We start from the raw sequence: 19,517 nt of genomic DNA, 5'->3' as shown, positions 1-19,517 counted from the left end.
TTTTAAGGAAAAGTTATGACCAGTATTTTGCAAAAGAGTCTCAATTTTCATGTCTGTAATGGTAAGCCTGTTTGTATGTATAGCCTATATTAAATTTTCCAGAAGTTTTTTCTGTCTTTCTGGTTTTACTCTGTCTTGATGCTGTTCTTGAAAAGATTTTGTGTAGGTGTATGAAGTGCAAACTACTACCTTCTTTTCTTTATTCTGGCCTCAGTATGTTCCAGACAGGATCATGACCAGAAGCAGGATAAGCATAAGCTTCTTTTGCCAGACTATTGAGTCAAAAGGGCTTTGAGTGCTTGCATAAAGGCAGCCTTACCATACTTATCAGTCTTGCTTTTATCCTTAGGAGGTGGAGTGAAAATGGGGATTAAGGTAACTCAGAACATGACTAGAAGTTGTTAGGTTGTACTCTGCGTGCTTGCTTTACAGATTTAAAAAAAAAAAAGTTTTAGCACAACTCACAGACCCCAAATTCAGTTCTAAGAAAACTAAATCTAACACAACATAACATAAGCAGCTATTTATGAATAGGAAACTTATGTAGAGAGTACCATGGAAACATATTTAAATTCAGCAATAATATGGCTTAATTTACATATTAATTAACTTTAATTCTACCAAGTCAACTCCTGATAACTGTATTAGTCTGTTTAATCACAGTAAACATGTCTTGTTTCCCATAGACCTCTCTCCCATAGACCTCAATGCAAAAATTGTAAACAAATATATGAAGCTTTATTTTCTCACATAGAGCAACTTTGAATATATTGGTCATTTGGTTAGGATATGAAAAGATCAAGAACAAAAACCAGCCTTGATAATTTCCAGAGAAACAAAAAACATCTTTCTAATATTATTTTGTACATTTTACAGGAGGAGTATGTCTTGTGGGAAACCAACATCATGACTAAGAAGGAATGGGTCAAAGTGAATATACAGCTACCAACAGGACCAGAAAAATTAAAGGTATGAATGAAAAAAAGTGTGTGTTCAATTTGTGAAGATGCTTTACTTTATTATTTATAGAGCTTCTAGGAAAATGAAAAAAAAAAAAGTTAAAATTGTATATATCCTGAATGTCTTGCTGATTCTTCAATATGAGTAAATATCTGGTTGTAGCTCAACAAAATGTCTACACAAACATCACAGGCAGAAGCTGCTGGTTTTCAACAACATGGGAGAAAATTAATACAAATCTAACCTGATTTGGTTAGTCATCTGAGTCCATCTCAGCTGTTACCAACTCATTTAAATGTATATACTATTGTGTAAGATGATGCATATGATCTTTGTGAGATTTCAGTGAAATTATATATGCTACTAATTGAGAGGATACCTCCTCCTTGTGTTTACAGGCATAGAGAAGAATGCTAATTTACAACTACTTAATTCTTATACTAATTTACAAGTTTTTATTTTAAGTAATTTTTCATTTATATTTATTTTTTGTTATTCTGTAAATAACCATCATATTTTACTGTTTCAACAATCGGTTGAAAACATTATCTCTATAAAAGGACAAAGACTAAGCCTACTGCAGGAATTGAGGTTTCAACAGATGTTAGAATGAATGCATTTCAAGAAGGTAGTAAGTTCTCAGTGCATGTCACTGCCTGTCTCTCCTTTTCACACAAGGACAAGTGTGAACAAACAAGCAGATGTGTAATTAGGCTATCTATAGTATCTAAAATAAATAAACAAATAAGTTAAACCAAAACAAATAAATGAAAAGCCTGCTGAAGTTGTATGCATATAAGGAAAGAGCTAAAACTGTTTTCTTTCACAAAGACTGCAAGGATCACTTGTACTTCGGAAAGAAAAGATATTATCTTTATTTATGAGGCTATGTCATGTTTCCTGCACGGTATTGTGCTGTTTGAACCAGTAGAGAATGGAGAGTGTTAGAAGGCTTTGCTTTTGTCTTTGTGAAGAAATTGTCTCTAGTGGAAGATAGTGACATAAAACATTGTCATCGTTTAGAAAGAAAAATGCCTCTTGAGATTTCACTTCAACCCAATTCCCAGTCTTTGGGGAGTATGCTAGACCATTCTGCTTATGTCCCAAACCCCAACTGACTCTTGCACATAACCACTTTCTGAGACACACTATGGTCATGTCCCAGCTGGTCAAAACCCACAACTCCATTTTTATTTATTTCTCCAGCTCTTGTTTTTCAGTACTTTTTTCATTGCAGTCTTCATCTTTTTGATATCCTGCTTGCTGCTCTAACTCTGGTAAAAGAACCTGGAGAGCACACGTGGGGTAATGACATTGTTTTGAGGTCCAGCAGAGATGGGCTCCACCAGGGCCAGGAGCAAGATGTGTTCATCTGAAATTTCATTACCATAACTCAGCTTGTGCTAAATCTGCTCAGAGCAAGGGAACTCTGTCAGAGAGAAAAATGCTCCTTGAAACTCTCTATGTCAATAGCAGTAATATAAGCCAGGTGAGGGCACAGGCCTGACACTGGTGAGTAACAGTCCATATAATTAAAACATCACCATGGTCACTAGCAAGGTTTTGACCCAAGCAAATCAACCACCTCCCAGGCAGTGTCCAGAACAGCTCCAGGATTACAAACAGGTAAAAAACAACCCCACTGCAAAGACTGGGTGTATGTATTTTATCATAAGTGATGAAACAGGTGTGAGTTAGGCTCTGATATGCCAGTTGGTGCTTGAGGACAGTCCCCAGCCCATTTTATGCACCTGTGAGCGTAACTGAAAATTTTTCTCTTGGGTATCTGCAAAATGAGGTTATGAAGAGACTTCAGAAAGGAATATGGAGTCTTTAGGATATTACACTTTAGCATACCTTTCTAAAGCACACAACTTTTTATCTAAATGCTTATGAGATTATGAGGGGTTTTTTAAAATAGGCTTTTTTTTTTTTTTTTTTTTTACTTCATTCTTGGAGTTCATCAAACCATTTTAGCTGAAAATTTTCAGAAATTTCATCTGAGATAGTCATACAAAATTTCAGATTCTGCTTTGAAATTTATTATGGTTTTGTAGTAGAAAGTATGCAGTGCTTTTTACACTTAGAATTGTTTTATATAAATAAAAATCAGTTTATTTCTGTTGTCTGTTAACACAAATATTTTAACTGTGACAATCCACAGCTTATGTTTAAAGGAACACTCCAGAGCAGGGAAGGTTACATTTGTCTGAATAGCATCCAGCTCTTGGACATCACAACATCAGAGCCACCAGGTTCCTGCTCCCTAGAAGAATTCACCTGCAGGGATGGGCAGTCCACGGCACCTGGAGCAGCCTGTGATTCCCACACAGATTGTTCTGATGGCAGTGATGAGGACCCAGCAGCTTGCTGTAAGTGAATGTCACTGTTTTAGAAGAACACTGTGCTGAAGAATACTGTGAAACTCGAAGAGTTCTATACAACAAATCACTAGACAAAATATTGTTAATTTCTATGGCTTCTTTTCCCCAAAATACTTAATGACTTTTAGGTTAGTGAAAATGTTCATAGCATTTTCTGTTATGCATTTTTTTTCCCACTGCTTTCTGTTTTTCTCTCAGCTCTCAGCATTATCTTTTAGATCCAAATAGTACTTTTTTTAAGTTTTTGCTAAAATGCAGTATTTAGCATATTTTTGCTTGTATGCATTCCCTACATACAACTTTTATAACCTCTATTTCCCTAATTTGCTAGGGAATAAAATTTGCCTTGGGATTTATTGTTTGAACAGTTTCCTAATTTAGACTGTCTGTGAGTTACTGTCAGAAAATGCTTTAAGTGACATGACATTTGCATGGTGATAAAAATCACCATACAAATGGGCCACAGTTCTGAAGCTACATCTTCTTCATGTGCTTAGAAGCCACAATTTCTACTGTACAAACAAGAGTAAAAGAAATTAATTAAAATTACTGGAAAATATCTGTAATAATTCTGAATAATTTTAGATCTCCTTGTGAAAACAGCTTTAGAGACCCTATCACTTCTAAAATTAATATTATAGGGTTTACATCTGTATGTATATTTACCTGTGGTAGTAACAATTAAATGTATATTGCAGATAAAAACCATGCACATATTTAAGATCTTGGTGATGATATACAGTGCTGCTGGGAGGTACCAATTAAAATTTTGTGTATTGCTCAAGATAGCTGGATGAAAAACACTGATAACGTTTTGTTTTCTAATTGCTTGATGAGACTTTAGGAACTATTTGTGACTACAAGCTTTTTTTTTAACTCACAGTCTGAATCTTCAATTTGTTTTCAATTACTTAAATAACCCTGAGGGAACCATCTCTGAAACAAATAATAAGTGCAAATGCTGAAACAACATTTTAAATAGGAAGGTATACACTGTTTTATCTCTGGGTAGAATCTAAGGAAACATTAAACTCTACAGGGGCTCCCTTAGATCTCTTTTCTTTTCTCACAAGACTTGACCCTATGCTGCTAGCTCTATGTGTTTGCTGGTAGGAGTGTGAAGAGTCCTCTTATGTTCGTTATGAGCAATGGAATGAAACTGAATTGTACTTTTAAAATTGGACTGTATTTTTCAGCAATTTAGCCATCTCACTTCATAACAATGGGAGAGAATTGCTGTGAATAAGGACTAGGAATATAAAAGAATAATTTCAGTGTTTAAAAAGAGGATGAAAAATAATTATCACAGTTGAAGAGTAGCTGTTAACCATACTGTACCAAGTGAAAATAAAGATATCTTTAAACACTTACAGGTACACTCCTGTGCCTCAGACACTGGACATTGGCACTGGGTGACCAAAAGACTAACAAATTACCTAAATATAGTCAGTATTTTAAAGAAAGATCACAGTGGGACTCGTGGGAATAGTTCTTCCATCATGCTGATGTGAATGGGTCAGAAAAACTGGAGAGTGGGCAAAAGAAGGAAAAATTAAAATGGCCTGGGAGTCTCAACACTGTTCTTTGTGGAGTCTCCAGAGTTCAGGTGCTAGGGCAAGAACTGATGGGAGGCAGTCAGTGCAAAACCCTCTTCAATTGCTCTCTCTGCTCCTTGCTGCTGCCTCTGCACTTAACTTGGGTTTACCTATTGGACTGATTCTCCACTAACTCCCTTCGGTTTAAAGACAACCGTAGTTGAACCTGAGGTATAGGGATTGTTTTCTTCACTGTGTTGGAGTAGTCAGAGGTTAAAGAGGTATCATTTTGTTGGAGTAGTGCACAGAAGTATACTCATCCTCTCAAAAAAGTGTGAGGAAATGTTCTTTTCTAAAGTATAAGTAACCATAGTAGTTGTTAATTCTTCTGACTACTGGCTGAAAAGAAAGAAAAGTAAAAAAAAAAAAAGCTATCTTTAAAATAACAATAACTATTGTTAAAGTTGGCCTATTTTAATGGATAGTATTGTCTTGGATACTTCACACACTCCTTTTCAGGAAAGAGGACCCTAATGATGGAATTTAGCTATTCAGTGGTTTAGTCAGCTTAGAAGATTCACCTTTCTAACACTTTCCACGGTTTTGAACAAAAGAGATCTAAAGAAAAAAATCCTCCTTTATTTTTGTCCTTTGTTCTTTTATTCCCATTACATCCATTTTACACAAGATCTTGAAATTGTCCTCCGTGATGTTTAGAGTGCACTATATTCAGTCACATTAATTTTCAGTAAAAATTTCTATCTGGTACAATAACGCACATTTTAGCCTTTATTTGGTGTTTTAACATCTCTCCTTGAACACATCCTCAGGAGTTTCCTTTGAACAAGTAGTCTCAGGTACTGAAAGAGCTGAGAGATCTCATCCTGAATGAAAACAAAGGCAGACAGCTGCTGCTTAACAATATGAAGCATATCCCTGTTCTCTTAAGAATTTTTTTCATTACAATTAGAAAGTTAGAAATAATGTCTCTCTTTGGTCATGTTTACTTGGCATATTAAAATACATGCCATTTTAATAACACAGTTTATTAAAAGAACAAATACCTATATGTTTTGTAGTGCTTCTCAATCTTTCTGTTTAATCTCTACTCATTTATATAAACATGTATTTCGGTATGTGAGACTTAAAAGACTCAAAAAGTAGGAACTTGTCTAGGAAACACTTATATACATGAGTAAACACCTTTAATGGAGTAGCTTTGTTGAAATCAATGAATCTAATAAAGTGACAAATTATGAAATTAATGTTTTTAGTATTAAATTCTCCATTTTCATTATGTCTTTTTGACTATCACTTATTTGTGATCACATCTACGTTTTATTTCTCAGTGACTGATAAAAAATAATCCAAACCTAGTTACTATATTCAGAACAGAAACTGAGATGCAGAACCTACATCATTTAAAGGACTATAAAAATCCTTTTCACACTAATGTCTTTACTTCCTACTAAAGATAAAGGAAGCTTTGCACTAAATACTATGAAAAATAACTTATTTTCAAACACTATACCTACTATTATTTTACATTACTTATACACAACATCCACAATACTCATAAAAATGTCACAAATTAATCAGCAGCTGCCAATCCTAGCAACTTAGAAAGAGTCTAGCCTTAAAGAAAGTAATTATTTTCAACTAATATTACACTTTGATACAGTAGTGTTTCTAGAAGTTGCCTCCTCATCAGCATTCATATAAATTCAAAATTATTGTATGGAGGGGACATCCTACAGCTGTTTCTTAAAAAGCATCACCTTCCATTTAGCCTAATTAGAAGCTTTTTTAAAACACCTGTCTTTTCCTCTTTTGCTTTTAATTTAACCTCTCTAATATTAGCTTAAATATTCTCAGCTTTTCATAGAATTTGTATAATATATGAATATCAAATATGTAGAATGAAGGAACTTGTATAATTTTAAAGCCATGTACCTTTTACTACATTTCATTTACAGTATAGCAATTTACAATTGCAAATCCTTGAAACTTTCCACAGCAGATGAGCACAGATGCAAATCCTTTTACTACCATTCAACTTTAAAGTAGAAAGAGCATTTTTTTAGTATGAAGCATTTGTTTTACTAACCATTTATGTCTTTTCTGTGACACATTATTGTTCTGAAATTGTCAGTATCTGTTCATCGGTCTCATATGTGCACGTGGAGAACAAGAAGGCACATCCATATTATTTTCACAGACTTTATTGCTGACAAGCCCTGTGTCCCATTGCCTTTGGGTTTCACCAGAACTGTTAGCTCATAGTCAGCAGAACCTCTGCAGACCAAGGGTTGACATGAGATTCTCTGAACACCATATGTCTCTTAACCCTAATCAAGGTAACTGAGTAGTTTCAGGAGATGAGGCCATCTCACCTCAGGGTGTTATGAGTTATCTGTCTAACGATTTATGACATATGGAAGTTCAGGCTAGATGACCTGTGGTCATCTGTGGTGTTTCTCTATGCATCATTTAACAAATTCTAGATAAATAAAACTAATCACAAACTGGTAGGGAAAGTGCACAGAGAGTCAGAAAGAAGGTATATGTGTAAACCTTCCCTTTCCCAAAAATGCATTCCATACTCTTAGTCAGGTAAACACCAACCTCATGGACAGACCGAGTGTCCCCAGTTGTGTTCAGTTGATTGAGCTGCCAGAGTAGGATTGAAAACTTTCAAGCAGTTTCAGTCTAGCAAAGCTGAAAGAATATTAATGTGCTGGTAACCCAGCCTAGTTAAACAGAACTACTTTGTTTTTCCCCCAGGGAGAATCATGAGAAGCTGGGACAGAGTAAGCTAGTCAAAGAAAAAAATATTCCCATTTTACCTCCCAGTGCTCTTGGAATATGTGCTTTGCTTCCTGTTTATTTATTTATTCATTTATTTTTAAATATGTGGAAAAAATGGTTTGTATGAATTGGAAAATCTTTCCAGTGTGTTTTATGGCTTTAGTAAGCTGCACTTTTTTCTTGAAATTAAACTGTTTGGGGAACACTTTTTTTTTCCTGGTTGCATCATTGATATTTGTAGAACTGGTGTAATAATTTGCTCCTTGATTAATTGAGACATGCTGATATATCCACATGGAAAAAAAAATGGTTTGTTATTAAAATGAAAGCAGGTTGCTGTTTCCTTTCTATTGTCCTTTCTGTTGTGCTAAATTATAAATAGGTGAATGTATAAACCAGAGAACTGAGTTGTTTTCCATTCAAAATGCTGAAAATCTTTCTGCAGTTCAAATCCAGTGAAATCTTCTCAGTGAAATAAAAGACATAAGCTCTGATGATAAGAGTTGCATTAGGAAGGGACACAATATGTCAGAAGAGAGTCTTATGTCAAGCTTACTTAACTAGTATGACTGCTCAAAAACTACAGGTTATGCAATCACATATTTTCCAACTATGTGGAGTGCAACATTATCAATAATCACTTGAAGTTTCAGATAAAAATGTAGAAAACAGGCTGTGAATAATAAATATTATGCATTGGTTTTATAGGAAAGTCACATTTCTTAAGGTTTATTAATATCTGAGCAATGAAAAAACACACCGAGAAACTGTCTCATTTGGATTTGTGTTTTAGCCAAAGTACAGAACTTTTCTTTCAAGCTTGATTAAACATTTACAAGCGCCTCTTAAGTTTTTAGAATTCAGTAGGGATAAAGTTTAAGTCAAACTCTTAACTTGGACAACCGGATTTCACTCACATTTAGTGTCTAGCTGTTCTCCAACATATTTATACTTTTAAAAATGAAACATCACTTCCAGAAACTACATAGGCTGGAACACTTCAGTTTGGTGAGTGACTCTGGCCCAGTGTTTCTGCAGGACTGGATGCTGGTATAGAGTTTCCTTCCTCAGCACTCCCCCCTGCAAACAACCATCAACAACAAAAAAACCTAGAAAAATCCCAAAACAACTATCAACAACCACAGCAACAAAAAACCCAAAAGTACATCACCATGAATGTTCTTTCTACCTTTATAATTGTGTTCATACTTGAACAAAGTTTGAAAAACCACTGAAAAATTTTGGGATTGTGTTTTCCTGTGTGTGCCTGTCTTTTTTTTATTTTTTTTTTTTTCCCCCCACTGCTTATATATTCAGCCCAAAATTTGATGTTTGGACACTTCTTTCTACAGTGTTAGAAGAAATTGTGCTAGTGATCATCAATGTAAGAAATCATTATTTCACACCTTTCTTCCTGTTGAACATCAAGGGCAGTGATGGGCTCTGTCTGATCACATGAAAGATCTTGGTTTTGTTCTGATCAGTTAAAAGCAAATCATAATTAAATGATTAGCTAAAAGCAAATCATAATTAAATACTTCCATGCTAAATACCTTATTGAGCTTATCATTAGTACCATCTTGATTTGGGCTTTACATTTAAACCATTATTTTAACTTTTTTTGTTGTTGTTGTTCCTACACAGTCATTTATTTATGTCTTTTTGGATATTACTATGCAGACATTGCAGCCAGCTGCTTATGCAGTTCTTTCACAGGGTTTAGGGAGGCCAGAAGAAAGAGAAGTTTAAGCAAAGAATGTTTGCCTTTTTGTGCCACATTGGTTCTCTCGAGACTGCTTAGCTAAGGAAAGCACAATGCCTAGACATAGTATTAATTACTGAACAGCAAAATGCTTAGTCTTGGATATCAATTTGCATATTCGATCTTAATGTACTAGCAACTGAAGTCTAATTTAAAAGATACTTTGTCAAAAGCACAAGAATTTTGTAATCAAGTAAGTTAACCAAGTTTCTTGTTTAACTAAATATACTGCATTGCACAGAAAAACATGCACCATTAGATTTTAATGTATATAGTGAAGCCAGATAGGAGATGCAGATATTTGTGATTTATTTTGTACCTTAAGATTTAACTGCTCAAATAACCTCTTTATTCTGGGGAGACTTTTACCACAGAGCTTTGTTACCACAGTGCTCAAAGAAAGATGCATTTCATTTTGATTGTGTACAATGTGAAAATTGGAGTAGTATATATGTGATGGTGTCCGAGGCTGATATGATCAGATGAATGTGTCATGAAAGTGGAAAGTGAAAAATACAGTTCTAAACTAAAGGTTACAGTTGCAGTAAGTGACCCAAAGAGTTAAGTGTATTGCTTTGGGAAGGTGTTCTGGACGAGGAAAAAACCACTCTCAGAGTATACAATTTTCTTATCAAAGTATTTATTTGTACTCAATAAATGAAATAGTCTGTGAAACTGTTATACAATTTAAGTTGGTCTAATCCATACCAACTGAGAAAATGGTCTTTTACTTTGCAATAAAAATCTCTAGGAGATCTGAATAATTCATAAATTTAAATCTCATTTTCAAAAATAAATTAGGTGAAAGCTTAATTCATCTTCACTTTCCATGTATTTTAAACTCTAAATACATTTGATTTTCCCCACACATTCATAATTAATTTTCCAGTACAATTCATCTTTAAAACTTTCATGATATTACTTTCATAATCCATCAACCTATGTACAGGTCTCACCTTTACTATGATACAGTTTGTTCTCTTAGTATATCTAAATAAAAACAGTCATAGTTGTGGTATTAAAATGTTGCATCAAATTCAACTTATTGATCTCTTGCTGTTATTGTTCTTACAACAGCTAATTACACCTTATGTGATTTTGAGACTGACCTTTGTGGATGGAGGCCACTGAGCAGAGATGATGCTGACTGGAACATAATGAAAGAACAGGCTCCCCTTGACAGGAAACTCCCTGGCAGAGGTAATACAGCTAATACAGGGCTTGGTGAGATTTCTTTCCCTATTATTTCTTTGTCTATTTCCTCCTTCTGCCATAAAAATTCCTACTTGTGAATGGTCACAGACCGATAGTAAAAACTGACTTGAAATAGATGCTAAATAGTATGTATATAACATAGCAAGTGTTACAGACAGCTAATCTTTTGGGGATGCTCTGAGTTGGGAGGTGGCTAGTACGCCTTTGTAACCCTCATTTTTGGCTGGCATAATCAATGACGTAGAGACTTGATGCAGTTTCTTGAGATACTGACCTTTGAACTGACAGCTGACTCTTTGTGCTTATCATAAGTGTTGTTTACCCTATGCTCACAGGGGAGCCATTCCTGGAAGTATTAGTTGGGCAAACTATGACTGTAGCTTTTTGTAAAGTGCAGGTAAAATAAATCCACATTGTATGGAAAAAATAGAGTGACTGTAATAACCTTTAAAGAGTTGTTCTTCCTTCAGCCCATATTTACCATGCAATGCATTCTGCTGGAAAACCAATTTATTCCAGTAGAGGGCTGTTTTAAAGTATTTTTTTTAAATTAAAATTGCTGAGCATGTTTGTCATTGTCAAAAAATATTGGCAAATATTCTGTGACTTTAATTTTATTAAAATGTAACTAATGCACTGCTTACAGTGGAGATCAGATTACTTTAAAATCTAGGTTACAGTCAAATGGACCTCTAAGTTAAATTTATTTAATGATGCATATTATCTAAAATCAGACCTCCACACATATTTCACATGTCAAAGTAACATGAAATATTAAGTATTCCACCTCAAGCATTCAAAGATAGAGCAACTCCAGAGTTAAAATACACCTGAGCAAACATAAGGATGTGTATACGTGCTATAGAATTGTTCTGACTGCAGTCATGTACCTGTTTTTCCATTAGTCCTTGTGTGATGAAGTGCACCAAGGTTGCTACTCACTTTTCTCAGCAGCTGTTTGATATTTCATTTTATTGTCTCTGTAGAGTGGCACTGGATCTGCATTACTGCATAGTCTGCAAACACTACTCTGTTACAGCTTCCAAACTTGCAAAGCCCCAGAGGGTAGCACTGATCAGCCTGTGCCTTTCTCTGTTCTAGGTTCTGGTGAGATCTGAGGTGCAATGTGGTCATAATGAAGGCTACTGACAGAAACATCTGTTCTGCAGCCTAAGCAGCATGTTAAAATTTCCCGTATGGAACTATGTGCTTTTGCAATTAAGCTGCTTTGATACCTGAATCATTACAAGTTTGGTTTAGTGTTGCTGCAGGTTGAAGCCTCAAGCAGATCTTGAGGTTACCATGCCCCATTTCTTGAGCCCAGCATTTGGGCTCAAGTTGCATTCCCCATATAAGTGATTTGAAAAGGTATTTCTGAGGTGTTTTTTTACCATTCTATCGCTACGTCTCCTACAGCCACAGCTTTAGAATTAGGATTCCAGAATCTGAGCAAGTTTTTGCCAACAATAAATATTCTTCAGGTTGCAACAGTTCCTTGTAGTACCACAAAGCATTCATGTCTCTTCTCTCCTGGGGAGTGCAGCAGCAAATTTTGATTAATTGAGATCTTAACAAGGTTACTGTAGAGCCTCAGCTGCAAGTTAAAAGAGGGTCCTTTGAAGTATCCTTGCATTCCAATGAGGGGAGCTTCCCTGGAACTGTGGGCGCAGCGTGCCTGTTTGTACAGGGAGCTGTAACGGTCCCCTCTTTGTGCCAGCCTTGCTAAAGCGATGCCATTATTCACGTGGGGCTGGACCTAACCCTCTGCTTTATTATGTATCCATGGGAAATAAATGGCTAAGGAGTATGACTGTGTCAGCACAATAGCTGATTTTCCAAGATGTAAGGCAATATGTGTAATATCAATGCGCAAAAAAGACTGAGCCTTTAGTGTTGTTTTGCATAGACTTTCATGAAAAAGTCTCAGTATTCAGCAAAGGCAGCACTGACGGCATTCAAAATATGCTGCTTTAGGGCCCCTTGAAAATGTTTATCCTTCCCTACCTTTGTCTGAAGCACATCTGCTGTAGTTCAAATCCAAACGCAGTTCATTTGCCAGAGTTCAGATTAGATCTTTAATTAAGCTTTCATCCCCACTAGCACAGACAACAATGTCAAGTCTGTAGACCCCATGAGAAAATATAACTTATTCTATTGGCTCCTGGGGTCTGCAACATTGTTAGCATGCTTAAAACTGGCTGGGCTGTGCTGAGAGTGAATACTTTACCCTAAAGGAAATATTTTTTGTTTTAAATTCTGCTTGAAACATTAGTTAAGCCAATTAAAATGTGTCCTTTAGGGATCTCGGCTGAGCTCTGCGCTGTTTGATCTCCAGGGCGCTCTGTGTTGCAGCTCCTTTCCTCTACCCAGTCCATGCTGAGAGCAGATGGGCATCATGCAAAGGTGATGGGAAATAGCTGTAGTATTTGCAGCTTGGAGATCTTAAGTTTTTGCTTGAAGAGAGCAGATTAAAACAATTCCAGTGGGTCTGCACAGTAAGCCCTCAGAGAAGCAACATCTGAACTCCTTTTGCAGTGCTCCATATTCACCTCCTCAGGTTTAATTGCTTGCAGACACCATGGCAGGGTAACCTGAGCAATGGCTGCCCATATAGCCTTATTTCCTTCTTCCTGCCTCCTTGTCTTTGGAATCAGTCATGGTAACTTGGCAAGAGGCAGGAACATTTAGCAATTGTTTTGCCTTTGCTTGCATAGACACTGTTGCAGCCTGTTACAACACCCTCCTCCTCATCTCCAGAGACTGAACTGACGGCAAAGCTATTTCATTTGTTTTCATCTGTGAATAAGCTTTATGTGCCTCCTGGAGCGTATAGTTACCTCTCTGAGGTAGCTATTTGCCATTGGAGCATGACATATCTCTTCCTTTTTTTTTTTTTTTTTTTTTTTTTTTTTTTTTTTTTTTAATTTGATTTTAGGAGCATTTGTTTACTTCGGTGGATCACATCAGATGAACACAAAGATGGTCATGTCTCATCTGGGGAGCCCTTTTCTTGTCAAGATGTCCTCTGGGCTCTCCTGCTGTCAGGTAACAGTTTGGTACTATGTCCCCACATTTGTAAGCTATCTCACCTGATGAGCAGATATGGTAATCTTCATGCTGTAAATGTCGCTAGTGAGGACTCTATTTCAAGACCAGTGGAAAGAGTTACAGACTAATTATTTGGGAGGAGGGAAATGCAGCTGACGTTTTGCTGCTTTGCTGCCAAATGTTTATATCTGATAGTTATTATTATTGTTTCTAAAGCAGCAAGTAGAGGACTCAGATTTAAGCAGACCCTTCAGGTTTTTGTACGCTTTAACAAACCTATCTGGACAACAATAAATAACAGGGCCACATCAAATAGCCACTCTGCTGTCTGTAGGCAGGAAAGTCACATAAACAATATTCCATAACAGGAAACCTATGGTTTGAAGTCTCTATATACTTTAGCTATGTTGGTGGGACCAACATTTTAACTGACAGTTTGAGAGGATGTTTTTTCAGCTGATTAGTGCAGCACTTGAGAGTTACCCTGAAATGCTTTTTTTGTCAAATGTCTTGTGGCTCTGCAGAGGAATGCAAAAACAACCAGCCAGGGTGGCACTTGATCTGAGAAACTGGAAAGGTACCTGGAAAAAAATGGATCAAAAGGGCCAAAAAATACAAACGTAACAGATGAAAAATGAAAACACAGTTTTATAACTAGAGTGTTGTAATTTTAACCAAAATGTGTATTTTTAAAGCAGAATTTGAAGAAATATATTAAATATGTACCGTATGTAGTCACTGCAAGAAAACATTCCCAACTGGAGTAGCTACTGAATAAAGTAAATATATATTGTAAAACTTTATAAGGTTTTTTTTTTCTCTTTTTACCTGAGACTTTTTTTTTGTTTTCTATTCTCTAACTTTTCAAAGCTTATGCCATACTGGGAAGAAGCTAAGTTGTGTAGTTATGATGTTAATTTTTTTCTGCTACTGCATAATGCCTTCTGATTTAAAAAATTACAGAGAAGAACGGGGAAAGACAGAGAAAGCTTGCCAAAATAATTTTATTGTGTTTGGTGGCAAAAAGAGGCTTTAAAGAAACAAAATAAAATTTAGACTGGTTGCTTAGTTTTTCAGGCTCAGTGTAGAACAGAAAATATACTTGCACTTAGGAAACATTTTTTCAAAAACAAAAATGTCAGAAAAGAAGGAACCACATTTAGAAGGCCCAACAAGTAGCAGAATTTTATTTCAGCAGGATCTAGGCATCTTAGATTTTATCTCATGTAAGGGACCTGAAGCAAGTGCTGGCTTAAGTAAATCTGCTTTACTTGAAACTGTAGCTGACTTGGACTACATACATCAAGGAGTTACCAGATCTCATCTGAATATTGCAACTTGCAACTGAGAAGTAGAAGCCTCTTAAACAATTTAAGAACAGTTCCTCACTGCTGTTTAATGCAATTTCTCAGTTATTAATCTTCACATGGCTTTTTAGTGTAGTAAAGCATCAGAAATTAAATAGATGCAGGATAAAGTCAAGCAGAATGCTGTTGCAGGGAACTTGTAAGGCCTCATGGCATCCCATCGAAGCCTTGCATGTTGCATTACTCCTGGGACACCCACCACACTTTGTATCCACCATGCATTGTTTAGGCAGTTTCATCTTTCTTTTGTAGACTTTGATGCTGAGTAGATAACTTAATCTGTACCTTAAAGGTGCTTATGTTAGAAACCCTTAAGGCAGACTGGGCACAACTGATATGTGAATCAATGAATTATTCTGGTTAGATCTATTTCAGAGTTTGGTCTGCATTCAAAATAAACACAAGTGCAGTGGGGATGCACATATTTTTCTCCAGTTCAAAGGCAGAAAAGAAACACTTTTTATTATAAGTATGCATGTATTGAATGCATTCAAAGTTCTCAGATTCAACAAAATCTAGAGCAAGTTCTTACCTTATATGTGTCTAAAAAGAGAGTGGTTGTGAAGCCTGAAAGCCTGGCTTTCTGCCACATTTTCCCTATAGACTTTTATTTCTGGGAAAGAGCAAGGAGTAGGGGTTGCTCATTAGGATGTGTTATGTTCTCTGCGTATAAATGTGAGATGATGTCCTGTTAGATGTCCCACTGAGAGGAAAAAAGGATCCACATAAAGAGATCTGTGTTTATTAATAGCTTTACAAGTTCTTTGGCTCCAGTTTTTTGAAAAAAAAAAAAAAAAAAAAAAAGAAAACAGGAGTTGAAGGGTAACAGATTTATATTGTGCCTTTCTGGTTAATTTAAGCTTAGAAGTAACTTCTTTCTGCAAATTCTTGTAGCTGTCAGCTTGTAGATGTCAGCTTGTAGATGTCAGCTAAGAAACACCTTCATTTAGCTCAAGGGTTTAGAGTTGTAGAAGCAAAATTCTAGTCCCAGCTCTCTGTTTATGACTTCTAGTGGACACAGTAATTTTACAGTAGAACATGTAGACATAGAGAAGGAGGGTAACTTTGTTTCTTACATAATGAAACCATAAATTTGTTTGAAAACCAGCTTAATAAACAAAAGCCATCTAAATTGTTCAGTGTAGTCCTCCAAACAGCTCATTTTGAGAAGTGTTTGTATACCTGCAGCTTTCTATTTCTTAAGCTTTTTGATGGGGAAAAAGTTACATGAAAGTATTTCATTTTAATAATAAGTCTCAAGATTATTTTATGTAAGACATGATTTTTGTGAGTGGGGAAAAAACAAACTCCAAGCAAAATTGATAGACTGAGTCCACCAGCCATGCAACCAGAAGATATTAAATAGTACCAGTGTGTTTTAACAGGAACATTTCTTAACCACTGATCCTGCTCTCATTTTGCCTCCATGAAGAGTCAAATATTATCAAGGCTTCTGCAGGGAAATAATGATACTGCAGTTGAAGAAAGCTGAGTCTATCACTATATGAAAAAGCAAGAAGGACTCGGGGGAGGGAAAAAATTAGTCTTTGAAAATCTTATTTCTTCTCTTCAGCTACCAGATGAATTTTTACCCTGGTAGTATTGAAAAAAAAAAAAAAAAAAGAAATTAAATGTATCAGGTTTGCTCTGCATTGCAGGGGAAGCAAGTGAACTGTGATGCTCACTAAAAAAGAAAAGTAATCTTTGAGAAATTTCTAAGGACTTACTAAGCCAAAAAGAATTAAAAGAGGCCATGTTATTCAGTCTGAATAAGTTGATAGATAAAAGTTAAAAGTTGTAAAAATAAGCTTTACTTTTAAATATGATTTTATCTTCAGACATGATACTGCTCTTCAACATGCTGTGATTTCCTACCTCCATTTCTTTTATTCCAAGTCTGTGTTTAGACCTGTCATGTCATTCTTTGTTATAATGTACATATATGAATTGGTGCTGAACTTATTTCAGATTGATTATGTACAACACTTTTGAAAGTGTTTCATTAAAAACTCTTTCAACAGGTAAGATTTTGGTACAGGTTATCTCAGGGTTCCCAGCTTTCTGTCTTTAGGAGAACTGCATTGGATGGAAGTTTGGAAAAATTACGTGACATTTCAGGATCGCCTGAGATGAAGTGGACAAAAGGGAATATACCTGTAGAAAGTGCAGCTGAGGAATTACCTTTTCAGGTAATTAGAAATTGCATTTATATTGCTTTCAAAAAGTTACTCCAATTTGGCCTTTAGAACTAATTTACTTTTATGATGAAATGTAAAAAGAGAATTTCTATTCTTTAATGCTCATATGAAAAAGAATTTTATTTCACTTTTTTTTACAGGTGCAACTACAAAAGAACGTGGCCATTGTTTCAATATTCTATGCATTAGAATACCCTTTTGTAATAAACATCAAGTAGCAATAGTGCAATAGCTTTTCAAAACTGAACTTTCTATAAAAAAATACTCATCAAAGTGAGGGCCTAATTATGTTGCCTAAAGGCAGAAGAATCCTAGAATCCTGGAATCATGGAATTGACTGGATTTGAAGGGATGTTAAAGATTATCTAATTCCAACCGCCATTGGCAGGGGTGCCTTTCACTAGACCAGGTTGCTCAGAGCCCCATCCAGCCTGGTCTTGAACACCTCCACGTATAAGGCATCCACAGACATCAATAGAGATGGCTTTTACCAGTTTTGATTGAAACAAGGTCATCTGGGTTGCATAACTTTCCATAGGTAAAGGTAGTTATGGCTTTGACAATTGAGGAGCAAATTTCTAACCTGTTAAAGTCTTAATTGTAGTTTTTCCTGGCTGGTATTTAGAGTTGATCTTAGGCAGTGTTTACTTCCTGTGCAAATGTTGTAAATTATAATGGAATATTATAGATATATTGCATGTGTGCATGTCTTTTTGTCATGTCACTTTTAATGAACTAACTTTTTTTTTCATCTTTACAGATTATTTTACGAGGTACTATTCTAACAACAAATGCCACTGTTGCTATTGATGACATCAGTATAACAGAGGAATGTGTAGTTGTGAATAGAACACTTTCAGGTGTCAGCCAGGAAAGTGAAGGCAAGTTTTGTGGTTTTCAATACATTTTCCCCAATGTCTGTTGTGTATAACTGTGATTTGACTGACAACTTGAAAATACCTTTAATAAAGTGGAGGATGATCTGAGAAAAAAGTGTCTATTGTAATCAAACATCTCTCTTGAAGTGTTCCAGGCCAGGTTGGCTGGGTCTTTGAGCAACATGGTCTAGTGAATGGTAACCCTGCCCATGGCAGAGGGGTTGATCTTTAACGTTCTTCCCAACCCAAACCATTCTACAATTCTATAATGAAGGCTCTCTCTCATCCTGTTATACAGTAGCTGCTATAAGTAGTTTTTCCTAATTCTGCAAAGTGAGCTGTGGCGAGAATTTCCAGATACCACTTACTGTGTAGTACCTGCTCACGTCCACATTCGGACTCAAAAGTAGAAGCAAAGCATCTTATATCTTGCACTGGAAAACAAATTCCACTGCATTACCTTTAGGACAGGAAGCTTCTTTCCATTATTATTGTTAAATATCTAAAATATTATAATAAGTGTCCACCATACTTGTCTGTGTACTCTTATTCTATAGTCTTAAAGTGCCAACAGATGGAAATATAAAACAATCTTACCTTCTGTCAGACAGCTACTTCTAGTCTTCTTGATAATAATAGCTACTTTTCAAAAGTGGCATGGGCACATATGCAGTCAGGGGTAATGTTGCTGGGTTATAGCCAGCCAATAGTTGAATTTCTTTGCTACTGAAAAATTTAAGAGCATAATAGAACACTTCAGTGTTGTGTTTTTAAGGCTTCTCTGATCCCTATATACATGTCGATGGTAGCTAAGTATTTAAAGAAACATTAATTATTTTCCCTCCCCACTTACTCATTAGTCACACAGATACTGTTTTTAGAAAGGAGTGGGGGTTTTTTGTTTTCTTTTGGTTTTGTTTGGTTTTTTTAAAGAAAACCCTGTCTGGATAGAAAGAAGAGTATTTTAAAAAGTTAAGTTACACATTAAAGATGAGAAGCTCTGCATCATTCCTCTCACTAGCTCTGTTTCCAGAAAACTACTGAAGTAAAACCAGTGGACTCTGGTTTTTGTTCCCCCATTCACTGGAATTTGGGGTGTTTTGTAATGTGTAGGTTGAGGTGCAAGCTGGTAGTGGTGAAGCATCCAGCTTTTGTATTCTTGCAGCTTTCACTGCTATCTGAACACAGAGGAACCACCTGCTCCCATCCTCAAGGGAAAGAGCAGGCAGCTGTGAACAGCCCGTCACCTCTGAACAGCCTGGCTGTGTAACAGTAAGCTGTATTTGATAATTTAGCACATAAAAATGTGAATATTTTGGAGAAGAATATGAAGTTTAAGAGCATCAGACATTAAGATCAGCT

The 19,517-nt window shown here is 35.9% G+C and overlaps 1 protein-coding gene across 1 annotated transcript in view; it reads left to right on the top strand.

The window, feature by feature from the left end:
- Nucleotides 1-19,517, top strand: part of MALRD1 (MAM and LDL receptor class A domain containing 1) — a gene marked incomplete at its 5' end in the record, with an annotated part of 241,799 nt that overhangs the window by 26,276 nt on the left and 196,006 nt on the right. Inside the window, 6 exons of the mRNA XM_027887586.1 lie at nt 877-969; nt 3,125-3,332; nt 10,527-10,673; nt 13,600-13,709; nt 17,101-17,268; nt 18,038-18,158. Coding sequence (XP_027743387.1) covers nt 877-969; nt 3,125-3,332; nt 10,527-10,673; nt 13,600-13,709; nt 17,101-17,268; nt 18,038-18,158 — 847 coding nt within the window. The remainder of the gene's footprint in view (nt 1-876; nt 970-3,124; nt 3,333-10,526; nt 10,674-13,599; nt 13,710-17,100; nt 17,269-18,037; nt 18,159-19,517) is intronic.

This window comes from Empidonax traillii, unplaced genomic scaffold (assembly GCF_003031625.1).
Source record: "Empidonax traillii isolate 1590-97213 ecotype Southwest subspecies unplaced genomic scaffold, ASM303162v1 scaffold217:size1918799, whole genome shotgun sequence".
NCBI classification, from domain to species: domain Eukaryota; kingdom Metazoa; phylum Chordata; class Aves; order Passeriformes; family Tyrannidae; genus Empidonax; species Empidonax traillii.
This window is presented reverse-complemented; position numbering and strand designations above follow the sequence as displayed.